Source organism: Tachyglossus aculeatus, chromosome 2, assembly GCF_015852505.1.
Source record: "Tachyglossus aculeatus isolate mTacAcu1 chromosome 2, mTacAcu1.pri, whole genome shotgun sequence".
NCBI lineage: Eukaryota > Metazoa > Chordata > Mammalia > Monotremata > Tachyglossidae > Tachyglossus > Tachyglossus aculeatus.
The window spans coordinates 133,286,556-133,309,046 of NC_052067.1; the positions used below are offsets into that span (position 1 = coordinate 133,286,556).

Below are 22,491 nucleotides of genomic sequence, written 5' to 3' on the forward strand. Positions count from 1 at the left end.
CAGTACTTAATAAATATTTTTGCTACTGCTACGACTACTACTATCCACCTCTGAACCCAGCCTGACTTCTGACCCAACCCTGCCAGCTCCACTTTTTGATTGGTTTCCGTGCCAGGAGCTGGGCCTGGGAGCTAAACTCAGCAAGCCACATACAGCCCGACAGACCACAGTTGCTACTTGCTCCTTCACAGCTCAGCCAAAGGTCACTTCCTCCAGAAAGTTTTCTTTGATTCATCACACTCGCTATCCAATCTGACAGAACAAGAAGGAGCACGGCCTAGTGAATATAGCAAGGGCCTGGGAATCAGAAGGATCTGGATTCTAACCCTGGCTCTGCCACTTGTCTGCTGTGTGACCTTAGGAGAGTCACTTCACTTCTCTGAGCCTCATCTGTAAAGTGGAGATCAAGACTGTGAGCCCTGTGTGGGATATGGACTGTGTCCAACCTCTTCATTATGGGCAAGGAGCGTGTCTGCTAATTCTGTTGTACTAATAATAATAATAATAATGGTACTTGTTAAGCATTTACTATGTGCAAAACACTGTTCTAAGAGCTGGGGAGGTTACAAGGTGATCAGATTGTCCCACGGGGGGCTCACAGTTTTAATCCCCATTTTACAGATGAGGTAACTGAGACACAGAGAAGTTAAGTAATTTGCCCAAAGTCACACAGCTGACAGTTGGCGGAGCCAGGATTCTCCCAAGTGCTTAGTAAAGTGCTCAGCAAAAATCAGTGCTCAATAAATACAACTGATTGATTGACTGATCTACCCCAGCACATAGTACAGTGCCGGATATAGTACCTGTCCACATGTTTTGTCTTGTTGTCTGTCTCCCCTTTCTAGACTGTGAGCCCATTGTTGGGAAGGGACGGTCTCTTTATTTTGCCGACTTGTACTTCCCAAGCGCCTAGTACAGTGCTCTGCACACAGTAAGCGCTCAATAAATGCGATTGAATGAATGAATGAATAGTAAGTGCTTAATAAATACCTTTAAAAAAAAACTATCCACTAACACCCTTTCCCCTACAACTCCCTCCTGTTTTTACTGCACCAGCGTGAACACATTTATGATGATCCCAGCGGAAAGAGGTTTAAAGTGCAGCTCGAGAGATTTCAGTGGAACAGGAAGAGGCAGGTGAAAAAACCCTTATGTTGTGGAGGGCAGGTGGGGTCCCTCCCGGAAGAGCCTTAAGAAAGGAACAGGTGCCCATCTGACTCGAGTGGTTACGTCTTCACCTTTGTGGAAGCAGAGGGCTGGATTAGGTGACCTCTTGACTCCGGGATTCTTTGACGGTCCACAGGATTGACAGACTGTGAGCTCCCTGGAGTCTTCTCTACCCTAGCTCCCCGCTCCTCTTCCTCCTCTCCAACCCCTGACCACCGCCTCGCTGGCTCCCTAGCTCAGTGCAGGCCCAGCACTGGCCCACTGTTTTCTCCCTCCCTTTGCCATTTCCTTCCCCTTTGTCGGTTTCGATTTCAACTGCAGACACAAAGGGCTCAGTGTCCATCTGCAACAGCTTTGGGGCTGGGGAGGGAGGTCTGCGATGATAGGGCCCTGAATTGTGCCTACGGACCTGGAATAAAATCCCAAGTCCACTACCTTCTCCTTGAAGCCACTCGGTGGCCCCGATCTCTCCGGCGTGGCCTGGGAAGGGATTCCCAGCTCTGGACCCCGAGTTGTCCCTGGAGAAAGAGAGGGACAACATGGCGAACCCCAGGAGGGTGAGTGCCCCTCCCTGACTCGCTCTCCAGTTCAGTGGAGGGAGGATCGACTAGGGGCTGGCCAACTTCCATCCCAGGGTGGGGTAGGGGTGGGAGGGGAAATGAAAGAGGGGTGAGGAGGGGGTCTCCAGATTGATTGATTGATTGATTTCAATGCCAGGCACCACCCAGGGTGAGAAGGAAGGAAGCAATGTAGCTCAGTGGAAAGAGCACTGGCTTTGGAGTCAGTGGTCATGGGTTCAAATCCCAGCTCCACCAATTGTCAGCTGTGTGACTTTGACAAGTGACTTAACATCTCTGGGCCTCAGTTACCTCATCTGGAAAATGGGGATTGACAGTGAGCCCCCCTTGGGACAACCTGATCACCTTGTAGCCTCCCCGGCGCTTAGAACGGTGCTCTGCACATAGTAAGCGCTTAACAAATGCCATCATTATTATTATTATTATTCTGGGGGTCAATGAATTTGTAAGAGCAGGGCAGCCACAACCCTGGCTCCCGGCCCCAGCCCTTACTCTCTCATCAGTCTTCACTGCAATGTCTCCTGCGGCAAAAAGTTTCCAGATCTCTCCATGGTTGGCATGGCAGGGAGCTCAGGGCTGATGTCCTAGAGGTTTCTGATCCCCAGAAAACGGATCTTGATGCCCCAGAATCAACTTCCCATCCCAGACCCAAGACTGATTGGAGAAGAAATCTCATCGGGGGTGAGGGGGCTCCCCTTCAAGACTCTCTTTCTAGTCCACGTGCAGTTGGGGGTGTGCAACGCTGAGAAGGAGTCAATCAATTGCACTTATCGAGTGCTTACTGTGTGCATTGTACTAAGCACTTGGGAGAATACAACACGACAATATAACAGGCACAATTCCTACCTACAGTGAAAGAACTCATCTCCCGGAGGCTGGAGGGTCCCCGGAGCCATGAGTGGGGTGGGGCAGTGGGTCCGGGGTGATCCAGGCCTGGGAGTGTCCCTTGCCCAAATGTACCCCACAACTGAGCTGCCCCTTGTTGGCAGCTTCCCCAAGCCCCCCCCAATGGAGAGGTCCCAGGCCTAGAGCCCATCTGTGTCCTAATGTCCCAGGGGTCAGCCGGGACCCTAAAGCACGGACCCTCCCTGAGTGATACCTGGGGGACTGACAGGCTGGAAGCAACAGACAGAGCTGGCGGCGGGCCGGGGTAAATGCTGAATTTACTAAATTCACTGGGCTGGTCGGGGAGGGGAGGAGTGCGACCGGAGGAAGGAAGCGGCCTGCCTGCGTCTTACATTACTGGCACATAGGACATAGGGCAGGAAGGGAGAGAGGGGTCAGGGAGGGGGCAGGGGCACAGGAGGGGAGACAGGAAGGTCAGGGGAGAAGATAATAATAATTCGGTATTTGTTAAGCACTTACTACGTGCCAAGCACCGTTCTAAGCGCTGGGGTAATCAGGTTGTCCCACGTGGGGCTCACAGTCTTAATCCCTTCAAGGCCCTACTGAGAGCTCACTTCCTCCAGGAGGCCTTCCCAGACTGAACCCCCTCCTTCCTCTCCCCCTCGTCCCCCTCTCCATCCTCCCTGCCTTACTTCCTTCCCTTCCCCGCAGCACCTGTATATATGTATATATGTTTGTACGTATTTATTACCCTATTTATTCATTTTACTTGCACATATTCTACTTATTTTATTTTGTTAATAAGTTTTGTTTTGTTCTCTGTCTCCGCCTTCTAGATTGTGAGCCCACTGTTGGGTAGGGACCGTCTCTATATGTTGCCAACTTGTACTTCCCAAGTGCTCAGTACAGTGCTCCGCACACAGTAAGCGCTCAATAAATACGATTGAATGAATGAATGAAAATCCCCATCTTACAGATGAGGTAACTGAGGCCCAGAGAAGTGAAGCGACCTGCCCAAGGTCAGACAGCACAAGTGGCAGAGCCGGGATTAGAACCCACATCCTCTGACTCTCAAACCCGGGCTCTTTCCACTAAGCCACACGTGGAATGTAGGCTGAGACTTTCTAGACTGTGAGCCCACTGTTGGGTAGGGACCGTCTCTATATGTTGCCAACTTGTGCTTCCCAAGCGCTTAGTACAGTGCTCTGCATACAGTAAGCGCTCAATAAATATGATTGATTGATATGTAGATAAGGGTTACGGAGCTGAGGGAAGGGTGAATATCAAGTACTTAAGGGATGCAATAAATATGATTGAATGAATGAATGAATGAATGTGAATTCAACTGCATAGGCAACACAGAAGGGAGGGCAAAGAAGGTAAATGAAGGTTTAGTCAGGGAAGGCCTCTTGGAGGAGATATGATTGTAGGGGGACTTTGAAGATGGGGAGAGCCCGTGTATCCCCCATCTATCCTAAAATCACCCTCCCTTGACCCCATGGAGCCTTCCGGTTATCGACCCATCCCCGACTCACCAGTCCTTTCCAAACTCAAGCAAGCTGTTGAAACCCACTGCCTCCGCTGCCTCTCCTCCATTTCTCTACCTGACCTACCTCAATCTGGTTTCCGCCCCTCCGCTCCAGTGAAACGGCCCTCTCTAAGTTCACCAGTCATCTCCTTCTTGCCAAATCCAGTGGCTTCTATGCCATCCTAAACCTCCTCAACCTCTCAGCCGCCTTCGGCACTGCGGACCATTCCCTCCTCCTGGAAACACTAACTAACCTTGGCTTTGCAGACACTCCTGGTTTTCCTCCTATCTCTCTGGTCATTCCTTCTCAGAGTCTTTCACCAACTCTTCTTCTACTTCCCACCCCCCAACTTTGGAGGTTCTTCTAGACTCAATTTTGGGACCCCTCCTCTTCTCCATCTATACCCACTACCTTGGAGAATTAATTTGCTCCCATGGCTTCAACTACTATCTATATGGATGATTCCCAAATCTACCTGTCCAGCCCCTAACCTCTCTCTTTCTGTGCAATCTCAGATTTCCTCCTACCTTCAGGACATCTCTACTTGGATGTCCTGCCAATGCCTCAAACTCAACATGTCCAAAACAGAACCCTCATCTTCTCAACCAAACCCCGTCCTTCCCGAGACTTTCCCATCATTGTAGACAATGCCCCCATTTTCTCCGTCTCACGAACCTATAACGCCGCCCTTATCGTTTCATTCATTTCTCTCATTCGACCGACACGTTCAGTCCGTCACCAGATCCAGGCAGTTTTCCCTTCACCACATCTCTAGACTCTTCCCCTTCCTCTCTATCCAAGCTGCTGCCATGATGGTCAAAGCAGTTATCATATCCCACTTTGGCTACTGCATCAGCCTCCTCGCTAGCCTCCAGGCCTCCAGCCTCTCCCTGTTTCAGTCCATCGTGCTTCACTCTGCTATCCAGGTCATATTTCTAAAAATCTGTTTTGTGTATGTCTCCACACTCCTCAGAAGCCTCCAGGGGTTGCCCACCCATTTCCAACATCAAACAGAATCTCCTTACCTCAGCTTTAAGGTACTCAATCAGGTCTCCCGCTCCCACCTTCCCTCGCAGATTTTCTACTATAAGCCAGCCCATACACTTCGATCCTCTGACGCCAACCTACTCACTGTACTTTGATCTCACATGTCTTGCCTCCGACTCCTTGCTCACACTCTCCCTCCTGCCTGGAATAACTCCCCCTCGCTCCAGAGCTTAGAACAGTGCTTGGCACATAGTAAAGCGCTTAACAAACACCATCATTATTATATCCGACAGACCACCACTCTCCTGTCTTTGAGACCCTACTAAAATCATATCTCTTTCAAGAGGCCTCATCTGCCTAACCACTCATCTCCACACCCTCTCCTCCTCCGCATCACCTACACATGTCCCCTATCTGTAAGCGCTCAGTACAGTGCTCTGCACACAGTAAGCGCTCAATAAATACAATTGAATGAATTGAATGAATCTGTAATTTATTCTAATGTCTGTCTCCCCAACTAGATTGAAAGCTCACTGAGAGCAAGGATCATGTTTACCAACTCTACTGCATCGTATTCTCCCGAGTGCTTAATGCAGTGCTCAATAAGTGCTCAATAAATACCACTGACTGACAGATGGGGATGGGAATGGGGCTGTGCAGAGAAAGAGAAGGAGCAAGTGCAGGACAGTAGAGGGGGAATAAGGAAGGAGTGGGGAAAGGGGCCTCTAGAGACAGGGGAAAGGACCCGTGTAGGATCAGGACATGAGCTGGGACAAGAACCAGAGGAGAGGGGGAAGAGGGAGAAGAGGAGGGAGAGGGAGAAGATGGGGGAAGGGGAGAGAGAGGGAGAAGATAGGGACCAGTGGGGGAAGAAGAGAGAGGGGGAGAAGATAAGGAGTAGGGAGGAGGGGAAAGAGAGGAGGGGGAGAAGAGGGGAGAAATGGGGAGGAGTGGGGAAAGAGAGGGAAGAGAGGAGGGTGAGGAGGGTGAGAAGAGGGGAAATGGGGAGGGGAGATAATAATAATAACAATAATAATAATAATAATGACAGCAATTGTTAAGTGCAAAGCACTGTTCTAAGCACTGGGGAGGATACAAGTCCTAGGTTCTAACTGCTAGCAACATGGCTCAGTGGAAAGAGCATGGGCTTTGAAGTCAGTGGTCACAGGTTCAAATTCCGGCTCCGTCACTTGTCAACTGTGTGACCTTGGGGAAGTCACTTCACTTCTTTGGCCCTCAGCTACCTCATCTGTAAAATGGGGATTGACTGTGAGCCCCATGTGGGACAACCTCATCACCTTGTAACGTCCCCAGAGCTTAGAACAGTGCTTTGTACATAGTAAGTACTTAATAAATGCCATCATTATTATTTCTAGACTGTGAGCCCGTTGTTGGGTAGGGACTGTCTCTATATGTTGCCGTTTTGTACTTCCCAAGCTCTGCACACAGTAAGTGCTCAATAAATACGATCGAATGAGTGAATACAAGGTGATGAGGTGGTCCCATGTGGGGCTGCCAGTCTTCATCCCCATTTTGCAGATGAGGGAACTGAGGCCCAGAGAAGTGAAGGGCCTTGCCCAAAGTCAGACAGCTGACAAGGGGCGGAGCCAGGATTTGACACCCTGACCTTCGAGTCCCAAGCCCGGGCTCTTTCCACCGAGACACGCTGCTTCTCTCGGGGCTTCTCTCTCTTCTCCCTCTGCCCATCAGCCAAGCTAGCTCTCTTCCTCCCTTCAAGGCCCTGCTGAGAGCTCACCTCCTCCAGGAGGCCTTCCCAGACTGAGCCCCTTCCTTCCTCTCCCCCTCGTCCCCCTCTCCATCCCTCCCGCCTCACCTCCTTCCCTTCCCCACAGCACCTGTATATATGTATATATGTTTGGACATATTTATTACTCTATTTATTTATTTATCTTACTTGTACATATCTATTCTCTTTATTTTATTTTGTTGGTATGTTTGGTTTTGTTCTCTGTCTCCCCCTTTCAGACTGTGAGCCCACTGTTGGGTAGGGACTGTCTCTCGATGTTGCCAATTTGTACTTCCCAAGCGCTTAGTACAGTGCTCTGCACGCAGTAAGCGCTCAATAAATATGATTGATTGATTGATTGATGAGTGGGGAGAGGGAAGAGGGGATTGGGAGGAGGGAGAGGGGGCGCCGGGCGGAGAGAGGACGAGGGCAGGGGCAGAGGGGGCAGCGATGGCATCACGAGGAGGGGAGGGGCGGGGCCGGCCGAGGAGGAGGAGGAAGAGGAGGAGGAGGAGGAGGAGGAAGAGCAGGAGGAAGAGCAGGAGGAGGAGGAGGAGGAGGAGGAGGAGGAGCCCGCTTTCCCGGCCCGGGGCCCACGGCCACCGGACCGGTAAGGCCCGCACCGCCAGGGGGCGCCAGCCGCGGGGGGCCGGACACCTCCCTCCCTCTCTCTCTGTCTCTCTCTCTCTGTGTGGGTCTGTCAGGGTCTTTGTGTGTGTCCAGCTGTGTGAGTTTTGTGTGTCTGTGGCAGTGTGTCCGTCTGTGTGTGTCTGTGCCTGGGTGTGTCTGTGTCTGGGTGTGTGTGTATGCCTATCTGTGTGTGTCTCTGTGTGTCTGTGTCTGTGTGTGTGTGTCTGTGTCTGTCTGTGGCTGTGTGTGTGTATCTGTGTCTGTCTGTGTCTATGTGTCTGTGTCTGTGGGGGTCTGTGTCTGGGGTCTGTGTCTGTGGGGGTCTGTCTGTGTGTCTGTGGGGGTCTGTCTGTGTGTCTGTGTCTGTGGGGCTCTGTCTGCGTCTGTGTGTCTGTGTCTGTGGGGGTCTGTCTGTGTGTCTGTGGGGGTCTGTGTCTCTGTGTGTGTGTGTGTGTGTGTCTATCTGTGTCTGCGTCTATGTGCCTGTGTCTGTGGGGGTCTGTCTGTGTCTGGGGGGGTCTGTGTCTGTGGGGTCTGTGTCTGTGTCTGTGGGGGTCTGTCTGGTGTGTCTGTGGCTGTGGGGGTCTGTCTGGTGTGTCTGTGGCTGTGGGGGTCTGTCTGTGTGTCTGCCTGTGTCTGTGTGGCTGTGGCTGTGGGGGTCTGTCTGTGTGTCTGTCTGTGGCTGTGGGGGTCTGTCTGTGTGTCTGTCTGTGCCTGTGGGGGTCTGTCTGTGTGTCTGTCTGTGTCTGTGTCTCTCTCGCGGGCAGGAGAGGTGGGAGGAGACAACGGCACTCCATTGTGTGTGTGTCTGGGGCGAGGAAGGAGAGGTGGGAGGACCCCCATTGTGTGTCTGTGTGTGTGTCTGTGTGTGTGTGTACGTAAGTAAGTGTCTCTCCCTCTCTCTGGGGGGGGAGGAGAGGCGGGAGGAAACGACTGTAAGTGTCTCTCCCTCTCTCTGGGGGGACAGGCAGGAGGACACGACGGTAGTCCAGTGTGGGGTGGGTGGTGGGAGGAGGAGAGGTGGGGCATGACGACCCTCCATTGTGTGTCTGTGTGTATGTATGTATGTGACTCGTTCTCTCTGGGGGGAGGAGAGGTGGGAGGACACGACAGCACTCCAGTGTGTGTGTGTTTCTCAGCGGGGAGGAGAGGTGGGAGGACCCGGAGACACTTCAGCCTGGACCTTCCTGGAAAGGGCTGAGAGGGAGATGAAACATCCCGCATTGTGCCACTTCCTGTTAAATCCTTGCTTCCTCCCACCCCTTTTACTTACAAATTCACTCATTCATTCCATCGCATTTACTGAGCGCTTACTGTGGGCAGAGCACTGTTCTAAGAGCCTAGGAGAGGACACTAGAACAATATCACAGACACATTCCCTGCCCACACCAGGCTTACAGTCTAGATCCTTTTTGTCTGCCCATCCCCATTAGGCCGGAAGCTCTTGGAGGGCAGCGACCGTGTGTCTGGTTTCTGTGACACTCTCCCAAGCCCTCATTTCAGTGCTTCGCACTCCATAGGTGGTGTCCAGTAAATGCCACCGATGATGATGCTGATGATGATGAAGGCAAGGGACGGTGTAGAAAGGACAGGGGAGCTCCATGCTGCACTGATGTTTCCACTGGTAAATATTCATCCGCCCAGGCCGCCCTCCTCAAAAACTGATCCCACAGGCAATCGCCCCAAATCAAATGTTACGGAACCATAAAGCCCCCTCCCCACCCTTGACCCTGATCTGGGCTCGCCTCATTCCCCGGGAATCGGGGCCACAGCGGGGGCTTTCCTGTGGTCTCTCAGCTCCCCTCCGCACCCTCCCTTTCAGGGTTATTCGAACCCTCAGACTTCTGTTCCGAATAACAACCCCATTCACCTTAGTTCCTCCCTCCCCACAAATTCCCCCTGCAATAATAATAATGATGGCATTTGTTAAGCGCTTACTATGTGCAAAGCACTGTTCTAAGCGCTGGGAGGGATACAAGGTGAGGTCCCACGTGGGGCTCACAGTCCTCATCCCCTTTTTACAGAAGAGGGAACTGAGGCACAGAGAAGTGAAGTGACTTGCCCAAAGTCACACAGCTGACAAGTGGCGGAGGCGGGATTCGAACCCATGACCTCTGACTCCAAAGCCCGTGCTCTTTCCACTGAGCCACACTGCTTTGACAACCCTCAGACTCTTCGCGCTCAGCTCAGCCCACCTACCCGCTGAGCCCCTCACCACCATCACTTGACCAGTACCGGGACTGGGGAAGAGACGAAGAGAAGCAGTGTGGCCTAGCGGACAAAGCACGGGCCTGAGAATCAAAAGGACCTGAGTTCTAGTCCTGGCTCTGCCGCTTGTCTGCTGTATGATCTTGGGCAAGTCACTTCACTTCTCTGTGCCTCAGTCACCTCATCTGTAAAATGGGGATTAAGACTGTGAGCCTCGAGTGGGACAGGAACTAAGTCCGTCCTGATTAGTTTGTATCTACCCCAGCTGCACATAGTAAGCGCTTAACAAATACCACAAAAAAAAATCGATAGGCTGCACGGGGCACTTCTTCGTGCCGAGCATCCTACTAACCACAATCCACCCTCTCTTTTTCCGCTTTATCGTGTAACAAGTCCCATCTCTGTTTCCATTTCCAGGACCCGGGCTCCTTTACCCGCCATCATCAGGAACACACAGAGCTTCTTCTTCAATGAGTCCAAAGTGGCAGCTCGGTCTGGTCCCCGAGAGGTCAGAGTCCCGACCACCGGCCTCTCGGGGAAGCACCGAACCGGCCGCGTTGAGCCGATGAGGTCCAGGGATGAATTTCACGGTGCTGCGGCCCACAGACCGGCTCGGTTCTGCAGCTGACGGTTTATCTTGGTCCAATGGCCGCCCAGCGGGGTAAGTCCCAGGGACCGTGACATAAGCCTCCCGTGGCAGACCATAGGAAAGATGAGAGGAAATCGCAAAAGATGAGACTTGTCTTGGAGTCAAGGGGACGGTGAAGAGGCTTAAAAGCCCTCTTGACCAAGGGATGTTGAATTCACGCGTGTTCTTTTCAAAAGTTTGACTCTACCCCAAGGAATCCCCACCCCGAATTATTTACTCCTAAACAGGCTGAGAATTTTATTAGGTGACTCGGCTCCAAAATGCATCTCGTGTTTCCAGTCTCACCTTTGTCCCCTGAAAAAGGAACATATTTACTGTTTTCTAAGTAGTAAATGGTGCAATTGTGTCTTGGAGCACCTTGCAGGACAGGGTGGGTGGGGAGGAATTCAGGAGGGTGGGGATCAGCTCTTTGCGGGCAGGGACCGTGCCTTCCAACTCTGTTGTACTGTCCTCTCCCAACTGCTTAGTTGAGTGCCTTGCTCAGAGTAAACGCTCAATAAATGCAATTGATTGATTGAAATCCCATGTAGCATGGTACTGGCCAGCCTTCCAGGCCGTAAAATGTCTTCCCGAAAATTGGAGTCTGCTTGAACTAAGTGGGAGATGCCCCCGTCCTGAAATAACTCCCCTCTGGCCAGGCTCTGGGGTCTATAGTGATCTCTGCTTCCCCCCTTCTCCAGAGCAGCCCAGCCTTCTGGTTCCACACCACTGCCAACTATTTTTTTTCATGGTATGTGTTAAGTGCTTACTATGTTCCAGACACTGTGCTAAGCACTGGGTAGATATCAGCCTATCAAGTTGGAGCCCGTCCATGTCCCACATGGGGCTCACATTCTCAATCCCCATGTTACAGATGAGGTTACGGAGGCACAGAGAAGTGCCCGAGGTCACACAGCAGACAAGTGGCAGAACCGGGATTAGAAGCCTGGTCCTTCCGAATCCCGAGGCCAGGCTCTATCCACTAATCCAAGCCAAGAACCAGGTTCTCATCCGTGACCCTCCGCCCTCCCAGAGCTCTGGGGCCCAGCAAGGAAGGCAACAACGACACGAAATCCAGGCTGAAATTGGAACTGGCTCAGGAGGTGGAGGCTGGAGTGGAACACGACAATAGTAATAATGATGGCATTTAGGAAGGACTTATTTTAGGACTTAGGAAGCACTGGAGTAGTCACAAAATAATCAGATCAGACAGTGTCCATGTCCCACATGGGGCTTGCAGTCTGCGAGAGGAAGAATGAGTATTTTATCCTCATTTTATAAATCAATGAATCAATCAGTGATATTTATTGAGTGCATACTGTGTGCAGAGAACTGTACTAAGATTGGGTGAGTATAGTACAACAGAGCTGGTTGACACGTTCCCTGCCCACAACAAGCTTACAGTCTAGAGGGAGAGGCAGACGTTTATATACGTGAATAATTTATATTATAGAACTTACAGATATGTACAGAAGTGCTGCGGGGAGGGTATAAAATGTCCAAAGTCCACACAGATCGAAGTACATTTCAAGATGCAAGTTTCCAGGAGAAGGGGATGGTCAGTAGTGTGGAAGCCAGCTGAGGGGTTAAAGGAGGATTAGGCTGGATTAGAGGCAGTCAAATGTCAGCTGTGTGACCTTGGGCAAGCCACTTAACTTCTCTGTGCCTCAGTTCCTTCATCTGTAAAATGGGGATTAAGACTGTGAGCCCCAAGTGGGACAACCTGATCACCTTGTAGCCCCCCCACACCCCAGCGCTTAGAAAAGTGCTTTGCACATAGTAAGCGCTTAACAAATACCACCATTATTATTATTATTATTATTATTATTATTATTATTATTATCATTAGGCAAACGATCCTTGGTGACTTTAGACAGAGCAGTTTCCATGGAGAGGAGGGGGGCAGAAACCAGATTGGAGACGGTCAAGGAGGGAATTGGAAGAGAGTAAAGGAAGGCAGCGAGTGGAGGCAACTCTTTCAAGGAGGAAGATGGAGCGATAACTGGAGAGAGCGGTGGAGTAAAGAGAGGGTTTTTTTTTTAGGATTGGGATGAGGAAACCGAGACCCCCGAGAGATTAATCATCATAATTTTTATTAGGAAACTGAGGCCCAGATGAAGTGAGTTGCCCAAAGTCAAACAGTGGGCCGAGTGGCAGAACTGGGGCTAGAAGCCAGGTCTCATGATCTTTCCTTTAATCTACACTGCTTCAAGCAGCAGACAGCCCTGTCTTGGGAAAAAGAGTTGGTTTATAGAGAAGCAGGGTGGCGTAGTGGAAAGAGCCTGGGCTCGGGAGTCAGAGGTCATGGGTTCAAATCCCGGCTCCGCCACTTGTCAGCTGTGTGACTTTGGGCGAGTCACTTAACTTCTCTGGGCCTCAGTTACCTCATCTGTAAAATGGGGATGTAGACCGTGAGCCCCATGTGGGACAACCTGATCACCTTGCATCCCCCCAGCGCTTAGAACAGTGCTTGGCACATAGTAAGCACTTAACAAATACCAACATTTAGAAGCAGCGTGGCTCAGTGAAAAGAGCCCGGGCTTGGGAGTCAGAGGTCATGGGTTCTAATCCCGCCTCCACCACTCGTCAGCTGTGTGACTTTGGGCGAGTCACTTAACTTCTCTGGGCCTCAGTTCCCTCATCTGTAAAATGGGGGTGAAGACCGTGAGCCCCATGTGGGACAACCTGATCACCTTGTAGCCCCCCAGCGCTTAGAACAGTGCTTGGCACATAGTAAGCGCTTAACAAATGCCATCATGATTATTATTTATACAGACCAAATATTAATTTTTGATTGGAAAAAGAGAGGTTAACTTGCCCACTACGATATTTTTTAGAAAACATTTTCAAAGTACACCATGACCTCGATGTCCTTCATTTTCCAGGTTCTGTCCCCTCTAACAGGGTTCTGGGCTGCTGAGGTCCAGCACATCTGATCAAACACATGTCAACCACGGGAATAATAAATAATAATATTTATTATTCTATTTATTTTATTAATGATGTGTATCTATCTATAATTCTATTTATTTATAATTGAGGCTATTGAGGCCTGTCTACTACTTTTGTTTGGTTTTGTTGTCTGTCTCCTCCCTTTTAGACTGTGAGCCCGTTAATGGGTAGGGACTGTCTCTGTTGCCGAATTGTATCTTCCAAGTGCTTAGTACAGTGCTCTGCACACAGTAAGCGCTCAATAAATACGATTGAATGGATGAATGAAGGTTAAAGCGAACCAAGACGAGGAGCTCAAGGAATCAGATCTGGGGTAGGCGGGGATTGGGAAGGGGAGAGGAGAGGGGAGAGAAATTAAGGACTTGGAGTTTGAATTTTTTTATGGTAATCGTTAAGCACTTGTTATGTGTCAAACACTGATCTAAGCACTGGGGTAGATACAAGTTAATTAGGTCAGACACCGTCCCCGTCCCACATGGGGCTCACAGTCTCAGTAGGTGGGAGAGCAGGTATTTAATCCCCATTTTACAGTTGAGAAAAGTGAGGCACAGAGAAGTTAAGTGATTTGCCCTAGGTCACTCAGCAAACAGTTAAGGACTTAACTGTCTCCCCCTTCTAGACTGTGAGCCCGTTGTTGGGTAGGGACCGTCTCTATATGTTGCCAACTTGTACTTCCCAAGCGCTTAGTACAGTGCTCTGCTCACAATAAACACTCAATAAATACGACGGAATGAAAGAATGAATGAAAGTAGGTGAATGGCCGCTGTAACCAGTAGCAAGGGAAGAGAAGAATGTCCTGGAGGAGGAAGGAGATGTGGGACCAAGGAGAGGAGTAGACAAGCCCCCTGCAGAGGACTGAAGGTCGGGGTAGAGGGGGAACACATCTTCCCTTAATGTCTCTGCCATTTTCCTGGGCCTTGAGAGAGTAGATGCGGGCGCAGTGACCTTCTGCTTTCCCTGCCAGGGCACCGGCATCACCAGGCTGAGGCTTATCTGAAGGAAGCTGTGTTTCAACCCCATCTCCCTCTCCCCTTTACCTTCCCTCAGAAGTGCACTTTGTGGACCGGCACCGGAACAGTCTGATTGACCGGGTGACAGGGGTGGACAGCTTGCTGGACAGCTTGCACGACCAAGTGCTGAACGAGGAGCAGTATCAGCACGTGAGGGCAGGGAACACCAACCCTGAGAAGATGAGGAGGCTGTTCAGCTTCAGCCCGTCCTGGGACCAAGACTGCAGAGACCAGCTGCACCGGGCCCTGAGGAAGACGCATCCCCACCTGGTGAAAGAACTGGAGAGGTACTGGGGCAGGGTGAAGCGGGATGAAAGGACACTGGGTTGGTGGGGTGTCCCCCAAGAAACAGCCGAGGCTCTTCTCTCACCTTCTGCCTGTCCTGGGGTTCTGGGATAACATATCCCAAGAAGTGGCAGGAATTTCCTGGACCAATACCGTCCTCTGGCTCCCATAACTCTCCTCACAGGACTGAGCCTAGTTTATTGGCTTTCTGATCAACCTGCAGAGATCTGTGCTCAGTGCTTTAGGCAGGGGCAGAGGAAGGAGAAGGCCCTGCCCTCAAGGGGCTGTCTGTCTGAGAGAGGGAACAGGGAAACAGGACCCACACGGACACACAGACACACTACCCTCCACGCCCCCATCTCCCACCCCGTACTGGGTACTGGGAAGCAGGTCAGAGGGAGGAGAAGACACAGTCCCTGTCCCCCCAAAATCTGCTAATCAGGTGGGGGAGCCATCACGGAGGGTCTTACAGACGTATCCCGCCTCCGCCAATTGTCAGCTGTGTGACTTGGGGCAAGTCGCTTCACTTCTCTGTACCTCAGTGACCTCGTCTGTAAAATGGGGATTAAGACTGTGAGCCCCCCCGTGGGACAACCTGATCACCTTGTGCTTAAAACAGTACTTTGCACATAGTAAGTGCTTAATAAATGCCATTATTGTTATTACTGTATCTGGAGGCAGAAAGCATCAGTGATGGAGGCAGAACCGGATTATCTGAGGGAAAGCCAGTGAAGATGGCAGGGTGGCAGACTCAGGTTGGGGGAACCAGGAAAGAGGAGGAAAAAGAGGAGGAGGAGGAGGAGAAAGAGGAGAAGGAGGAGGAGGAGCGGGAGGAGGAGGAAGAGTTCCTGCCTGAGACAACTTAGACCACAAGTCACATGGAGCAGAGTGGAAAACAGCTCTGAGGCCTCGGCAGCTGCACACCACAGTAGTGTTCTATGAGAGAAGGGCTACAACTCCTACATCGGCCTTTCTGGCTGTCCCTGTGGTATCTACTGAGTGCCTACTGAATATGAGCCCTGGTCTTGGGCAGCTCACTTCATTTCTATGGGCCTCAGTTACCTCATCTGCAAAATGGGAATTAGTGGAAAGACCATGGCCTTGAGAGTCAGAGGTCGAGGGTTCTAATCCGGCTCCGCCACTTATCACCTGTGTGACCTTGGACAAGCCACTTAACTTCTCTGTGCCTCAGTTTCCTCATCTGTAAAATGGGGATTAAGATTGGGAGCCCCACTTGGGGCAACCTGATTACCTTGTATCTACCCCAGTGCTTAGAATAGTGCTTGGCACACAGAAAGAGCTTAACAAATACCATCATTATTCATTCAATCATATTTATTGAGCGCTTACTGTTTGCAGAGCACTGTACTAAGCACTTGGGAAGTACAAGTCGGCAACATATAGAGACGGTCCCTACCCAACAGTGGGCTCACAGTCTAGAAGAGGGAGACAGACAACAAAACAAAACATGTAGGCAGGTGTCAAAGTCATCAGAACAAATAGAATTAAAGCTATATGCACATCATTAACAAAATAAATAGAATAGTAAAAATGTTCAAGTAAAATAGAGTAATAAATCTGTACAAATATATATACAAGTGCTGTGGGGAGGAGAAGGAGGTAGGGCGGGGGGATGGGGAGGAGGAGAGGAAAAAGGGAGCTCAGTCTGGGAAGGCCTCTTGGAGGAGGTGAGCTCTCAGTAGGGCTTTGAAGGGAGGAAGAGAGCTAGCTTGGCAAATGTGTGAAGGGAGGGCATTCCAGGCCAGGGGGAGGATGTGGGCCGGGGGTAGACGGCGGGACAGGCGAGAACAAGACACAGTGAGGAGGTTAGTGGCAGAAGTGTAGAGGGTGCAGGTTGGGCTGGAGAAGGAAAGAAGGGAGGTGAGGTGGGAGGGGGCGAGGTGATGGACAGCCTTGAAGCCAAGAGTGAGGACTTTTTGCTTGATGCGTAGGCTGACAGGCAGCCACTGGAGATTTTTGAGGAGGGGAGTAACATGCCCAGAGCGTTTCTGCACAAAGATAATAATAATAATGGCGTTTATTAATTATTGCATTAATAATGCAATAATTGCTTTGTATGTGCAAAGCACTGTTCTAAGTGCTGGAGAGGTTACAAGGTGATCAGGTTGTCCCACCTGGAGCTCATAGTCTTAATCCCCATTTTTCAGATGAGGTAACTGAGGCACAGAGAAGTTAAGTGACTTGCCCAAAGTCACACAGCTAACAAGTGGTGGATCCGGGATTTGAACCCATGATCTCTGACTCCAAAGCCCATGCTCTTTCCACTGAGCCATGCTGCTTATCTGGGCAGCAGAGTGAAGTATAGACTGAAGTGGGGAGAGACAGGAGGATGGGAGATCAGAGAGGAGGCTGATGCAGTAATCCAGTTGTTATAGGATGAGAGATTGAACCAGCAAGGTAGTGGTTTGGATGGAGAGGAAAGGGTGGATCTTGGCTATGTTGTGGAGGTTTTGGTGACAGATTGGATGTGTGGGCTGAATGAGAGAGCGGAGTCAAGGATGACACCAAGATTGCGGGCTTGTGAGATGGGAAGGATGGTAGTGTTGTATCATTATTATTATTATTATTATACGACAGAAGCCATCCACACATTCCCTGCCTTCAAGGAGTTCACAATCTAATTCATTCATTTATTCAATTGTATTTATTTGGTGCTTACTGTGTGCAGAGCACTGTACTAAGCACTTGGGAGAGTACAATACAACAATAAACAGATTGTTTATTCCCCATCCACAACAAGCTTACAGTCTAGAAGGAGGGAGACAGACACCAATACAAGTAAATAAATTACAGATATGTACATAAGTGCTGTGGGGCTAGGAGGGGAGAAGAACAAAGGGAGCAAGTCAGGGCAATGCAGAAGGGAGTAGGAGAAGAGGAAAAGTGGGGCTTAGTCTAGTAAGACCTCTTGGAGGAGTTGTGCCCTCAATAAGGCTTTGAAGGGGAGAGAGTAATTGTCTGTCGGATTTGAGGAGGGAGGGCATTCCAGGCCAGAGCAGGAGGTGTGAAAGGGGTCGGTGGCGAGATAGGCGAGATCGAGACACAGTGAAGTTAGCATTAGAGGAGTGAAGAGTGCGGGCTGGTGTGTAGTACAAGAGTAGCGAGATGAGTTTGGAGGGGGCAAGATGGTAGAGTGCTCTCAAGCCAAGGTTGAGGAGTTTTTGTCTGATGCAGAAATGGATGGGTAACCACTGGAGTTTTTTGAGGAGTGGGGTGACATGTCCTGAATATTTTTAAAGAAAAATGATCCGGGCAGCAGAGTGAAGTATGGACTGGAAAGGGGAGAGACAGGAGGCTGGGGGGTCAGCAAGGAGGTTGATGTAGTAATCCAGGCAGGATAGGATGAGTGATTGTATTAACGTAGCAGTTTGGAGAGGAAAGGGCAGATTTTAGCGATGCTGTGAAGGTGGGACCGGCAGGATCTAGCGATGGATTGGATATGTGGATTGAATGAGAGAGAGGAGTCAAGGATCATCATCATCATCATCAATCGTATTTATTGAGCGCTTACTGTGTGCAGAGCACTGTACTAAGCGCTTGGGAAGTACAAGTTGGCAACATATAGAGACAGTCCCTACCCAATAGTGAGCTCACAGTCTAAAAGATCATGCCAAGGTTAGGGACTTGTGAGACAGGAAGGATGGTGGTGCCATCTACAGTGATGGGAAAGGCAGGGGTTTGGGTGGGAGGGATAGGGTTGGAGTGGGAATTGGGCAGATGGGCAGACAAAAATATGTATCAGTCGTGGAAACAGGAGGGAGATAGGGGATATGACAGTAAGTAGTACAGTTATATCAGGATGAAATAGCTGAATTAATAATTGAATAGAAAAATGAAAATACAAAGAGGAATAGAGTTCTGTATAGAAGTGCTGAGGATAGTCAGTCAATCAACGGCATTTATTGAGTGCTTACTATGTGCAGAGCTCTGTACTAAATGCTTGGGGGTGTACAATACAATCGAGTTGGTAGACACGTTTCCCTCCCTCAATGAGCTTACAGTGCTGAGAGTGAGTGTTGCCCGGACCAATCCATCAATCAATCATATTTATTGAATGCTTACTGGGTACAGAGCACTGCACTAAGCAGTTTGGGAGAATACAATAATAGAGTTGGTAGACATATTCCCTCCTCACAATGAGTTTACGGTCTATAGCGGGAGATAGACATTAATATAAATAAATAAATTGCAGATAGTTACATAAGCGCTGTGGGGCTGAAGGAAAAGTGAATAAAGGGAGTAAATCCAAGTGCAAGGGTGATGCAGAAGGGAATGAGAGAAGAAATGAGGACACAGTCAGGGAAGGCCTCTTGGAGGAGATGTGTCTTCAATAACGCTTTGAAAGTGGAGAGAATAATGGTCTGTTGGTCATGAAGAGGGAGGGCATTCCAGGAGAGGGGCAGGAGGTCAGCAGTGAGATAGACAAGATCGCGGTTCAGTGAGCAGATTGGGCAAAGTGTGTGGGCTTGGTTGTAGTAAGATAGCACTGAGGGTAACGTAAGGTAGGCTGGATGGGACTAGATTATTGTGAACTAATCTGAGAAAGCTTCCTTGAGAAGATGGGATTTTAGGAGCACTCTGAAGATGGAGAGGGCTGAGGTAGTGCTGATTTGTTTGGGTGAGGGAGTTCCACGCCAGGGAAACAGTGCCTGTGCAGGAATGGAGTTGAGAGAAAGATACAGTTAGACAGTGAGCTTCGTAGAAGTGAAGAGAACAGGCTAGGGAGGAACAGGTGATGACAGCCCATTTGTAAAATGGGGAGACCTGGTCGGGAGTCTTGAAGCTAATGATCTGGAGTTTTTGCTTGATGCCGAGGGAGACGGGGCAGGATTGAAAATTTTCAGGGAGTGGAGAGATGTGTGCTGGGGAACACTCCAGGAAGATGGTCGGGGCAGCTGCTAGTAACACAGACTACAAGGAACAGAGGCCGGAGGCAGGGAGACCAGTGAGGAGGCTACTGTCGTAGGTCTAGGACAAAGTGACAACTGGGAACTGGTAATCTGGGAAATGTTGCCCTTGGCAGTGGGAGAAATCTGGGATGGGAAGCGAGCTGACGCCTCAAGATTGGTACATGTCAAAATGGGGGCTGGGAGAGGATGGGTTGAAGGGAGAGGGAGAGGATGGGTTGAAGGGAGGGGAAGAGGGAGGAAGGGAAAGAGGGAAAATGGCCAGCAGGGATGTGATACCTCCAGGAAAAGCCATCTCTTGCCTGGCCTCTGTCCAGTGACCAGAACTGACCCCTTTCCTCATCTCTGATTGAGTAATTGACCCCTTCTGTCAGCCACACCCTCACCCCAAACAGATCATTCCCAGCAGCGTCTTCAAATGAGGGAGAGAGATCAGCGCTTAGAACAATGCTTGGCTCATAGTAAGCGCTTAACAAATACCATCATTATTATTATTATTATCAGTCAATGGTATTATCAGTCAATAATGGTATTATCAGTCAATTATTATCAGTCATTTATCAGTCAATGGTATTTATTGAGTGTGTACTGTGTGCAGAGCTCTAAGCGCTTGGGAGAGTATGGTACTGCAGAGGTGAATAAGTGATAGGCACACAATTAGTTTACAGTCTAGAGAGGGAGACAGATGTTAATAAAAATAAATAATTTAGAGATCTGTACACACAGGCTGTAGAGCTGAGGGCGGGGTGAATACCAAGTGCCCAAAGGGCACAGATCTAAGTACATAGAAGGGAGAGGGAGCAGGGGGAGAAAAGACTTAGTTGGAGAAGGCCTCTCAGAAGAGCTGCTGCGACCTTAATAAGGCTTTGAAAATGTGTGGCTCAGGGGAAAGAGCCTGGGCTTGGGAGTCAGAGGTCATGGGTTCAAATCCCGGCTCCACCACTTGTCAGCTGAGTGACTTTGGGCAAGTCACTTAACTTCTCTGTGCCTGTTACCTCATCTGTAAAATGGGGATTAAGATTGTGAGCCCCACATGGGACAACCTGATCACCTTGTATCCTCCCCAGCGCTTAGAACAGTGCTTTGCACGTAGTAATCGCTTAACAAATAACAAAAACAAAGCAAAACAAAAAATCCAAATGTGATACTGGTGACTCTAACTTTTACCTGTGGGGGGATGTGAGCAAAGAGACCAAGGTGGGACACACCATTTACACGCTAAAATGGCCCATTCCTGTGCCCCCATCTCCTTTCTAGCCCACTGTCCTCTTTCCCCAGGGCTCAGCCCTGGGTGACAAGTCCACCTCCATCCACCCCATACTTGGTGGCCGATGTCATCTTCCTCTTCATCTGCCTCTGAGGGCTCCCAGCTGGATTCCCTTCCCATCACCCTGCCACACTCCCACCTCTACCTCAACCACCAGCTGTTCCCAAACCTCCCAGCTGTCTGTCCCTTCCTACTCCCGGCCAGGCCGCCCCCACAACGATATGACCCCACAAGCCTCTCCCAGGCATGGCCAGGCAAACAATTGTCTCTCAAATTCCAAACAGTTTCCTTCTCTCTCTCTTTTTTTTTAACGACATATATACTTACATTTCGGAGGAGGATGCTCTATTCGTCTCCTTCCCCTTTCCCAGGGCTATTCTAAGCTGCCGGCACCGAGCTGCTGCCAATTGGACATCAAGCTTGAGGGTGGCTTTCCAGCGCTGAGGTGAAATAGGAAGTGACTTTGGAGCCAAAGTGACATCCTGAGGATGTTGTAAACCACAAATACTCCCTTTACTGCCCCAGGCTCTCCTTCAGCCTCAAAGCCTCAATTAAGGCCCCTCTTTGTCTGGCAAATGAATGTTTTTCACCAACACCTTGGTGTGTTCCATCCCACAGCCTGAAAAACACAAGTGAGAGAGAGACCCCAGTGAGGGGTAAGTAGAGGGAGCAGGTCTCTCAGTCTGGACCCCCTTACCTTTCTGCTCTCACCCTCCTTCCCCCTTCCTGTCCTTCCTCCTCCTCCCACCCTTTCTGCCTCTTCCTCCTTTTCCTTATCCAAGGCAATTCAGGCCTGCCTCCCACCCTCCCATTCCCCATCCTCCCAGCAAATTCCTGCCATCACTTTGTCTGTTTGTCTTAAGGGAAGGATTTGTCTGTTTGTCTGTCCTGTCTCCCCTAACGGACTGTGAGTGCACTGAGGCTACAGACCACCTGGCCGCTAGACTATAAGCTGCTTGAGGACAGGAATTATGTCTACCACTCTAATGTAGTCTCCCAAGTAGAAAGTCCTCAATAAATACCAAGGGTCTACTCCTGGATGGTTGATTGACAGACTCCTCTCATCCCTAGCTGATTCCCCACATCCCTGATTGACTCCCCCGGCTTTTCTTTGGCAACCTGAGAAGGGAAGAAGGTGTGGCATCTCCCCACAAGAGTGCGGGCTTGGGAGCCAGAGGTCGTGGGTTCTAATCCCGGGTCCTCCGCTTGTCAGCTGTGTGACTTTGGGCAAGTCACTTCACTTTTCTGTGCCTCAGTTACCTCATCTGTAAAATGGGGATTAAGACTGTGAGCCCCACGTGGGACAACCTGATTACCTTGTATCTACCCCAGAGCTTAGAACAGTGCTTGGCACACAGAAAGAGCTTAACAAATACCGTAATTATTATTATTATTATTCTGCTCCCCATGCAGTCTGGGATAGAACATTTTTTGTTTTGAGGTCTGCCTCCCCCCTGCTAGACTGTGAGCCCGCTGTGGGCAGGGATTGTCTCTCTTTGTTGCTGAACTGTACTTTCCAAAAGCTTAGTACAGTGCTCTGGACACGTTAAGCGCTCGATGGATACAATTGAATGAATGAATGAGCATAAACAAGGTCTCTCTCACTTCCCTGGTCAGTTGAGAGCAGGGGGCAAGGTGGAAATTTCTGGGAAGTCTGGTTGGGACCCAGAGCCAGTTACCTAAGGACCCTCTGGCCACAAACTATCACCTTACTTTTATGGTATTATGG

General features: G+C 50.0%; 1 protein-coding gene and 1 long non-coding RNA gene across 2 annotated transcripts in view; both read left to right on the top strand.

Moving 5' to 3' along the window:
* Positions 1-1,663: 1,663 nt before the first annotated feature.
* LOC119940735 lies at positions 1,664-10,167 on the top strand. The gene is made up of 3 exons (XR_005455036.1): positions 1,664-1,724; positions 9,005-9,108; positions 10,110-10,167. It is a non-coding gene; the product is annotated as an uncharacterized LOC119940735 (long non-coding RNA).
* A 43-nt stretch (positions 10,168-10,210) lies between these two features.
* LOC119920462 (interferon-induced very large GTPase 1-like) overlaps positions 10,211-22,491 on the top strand; it is a 28,958-nt gene continuing 16,677 nt past the window's right edge. The window contains exons 1-3 of the mRNA XM_038740865.1: positions 10,211-10,353; positions 14,320-14,569; positions 21,381-21,418. Coding sequence (XP_038596793.1) covers positions 10,338-10,353; positions 14,320-14,569; positions 21,381-21,418 — 304 coding nt within the window. The 5' untranslated portion in view covers positions 10,211-10,337. The remainder of the gene's footprint in view (positions 10,354-14,319; positions 14,570-21,380; positions 21,419-22,491) is intronic.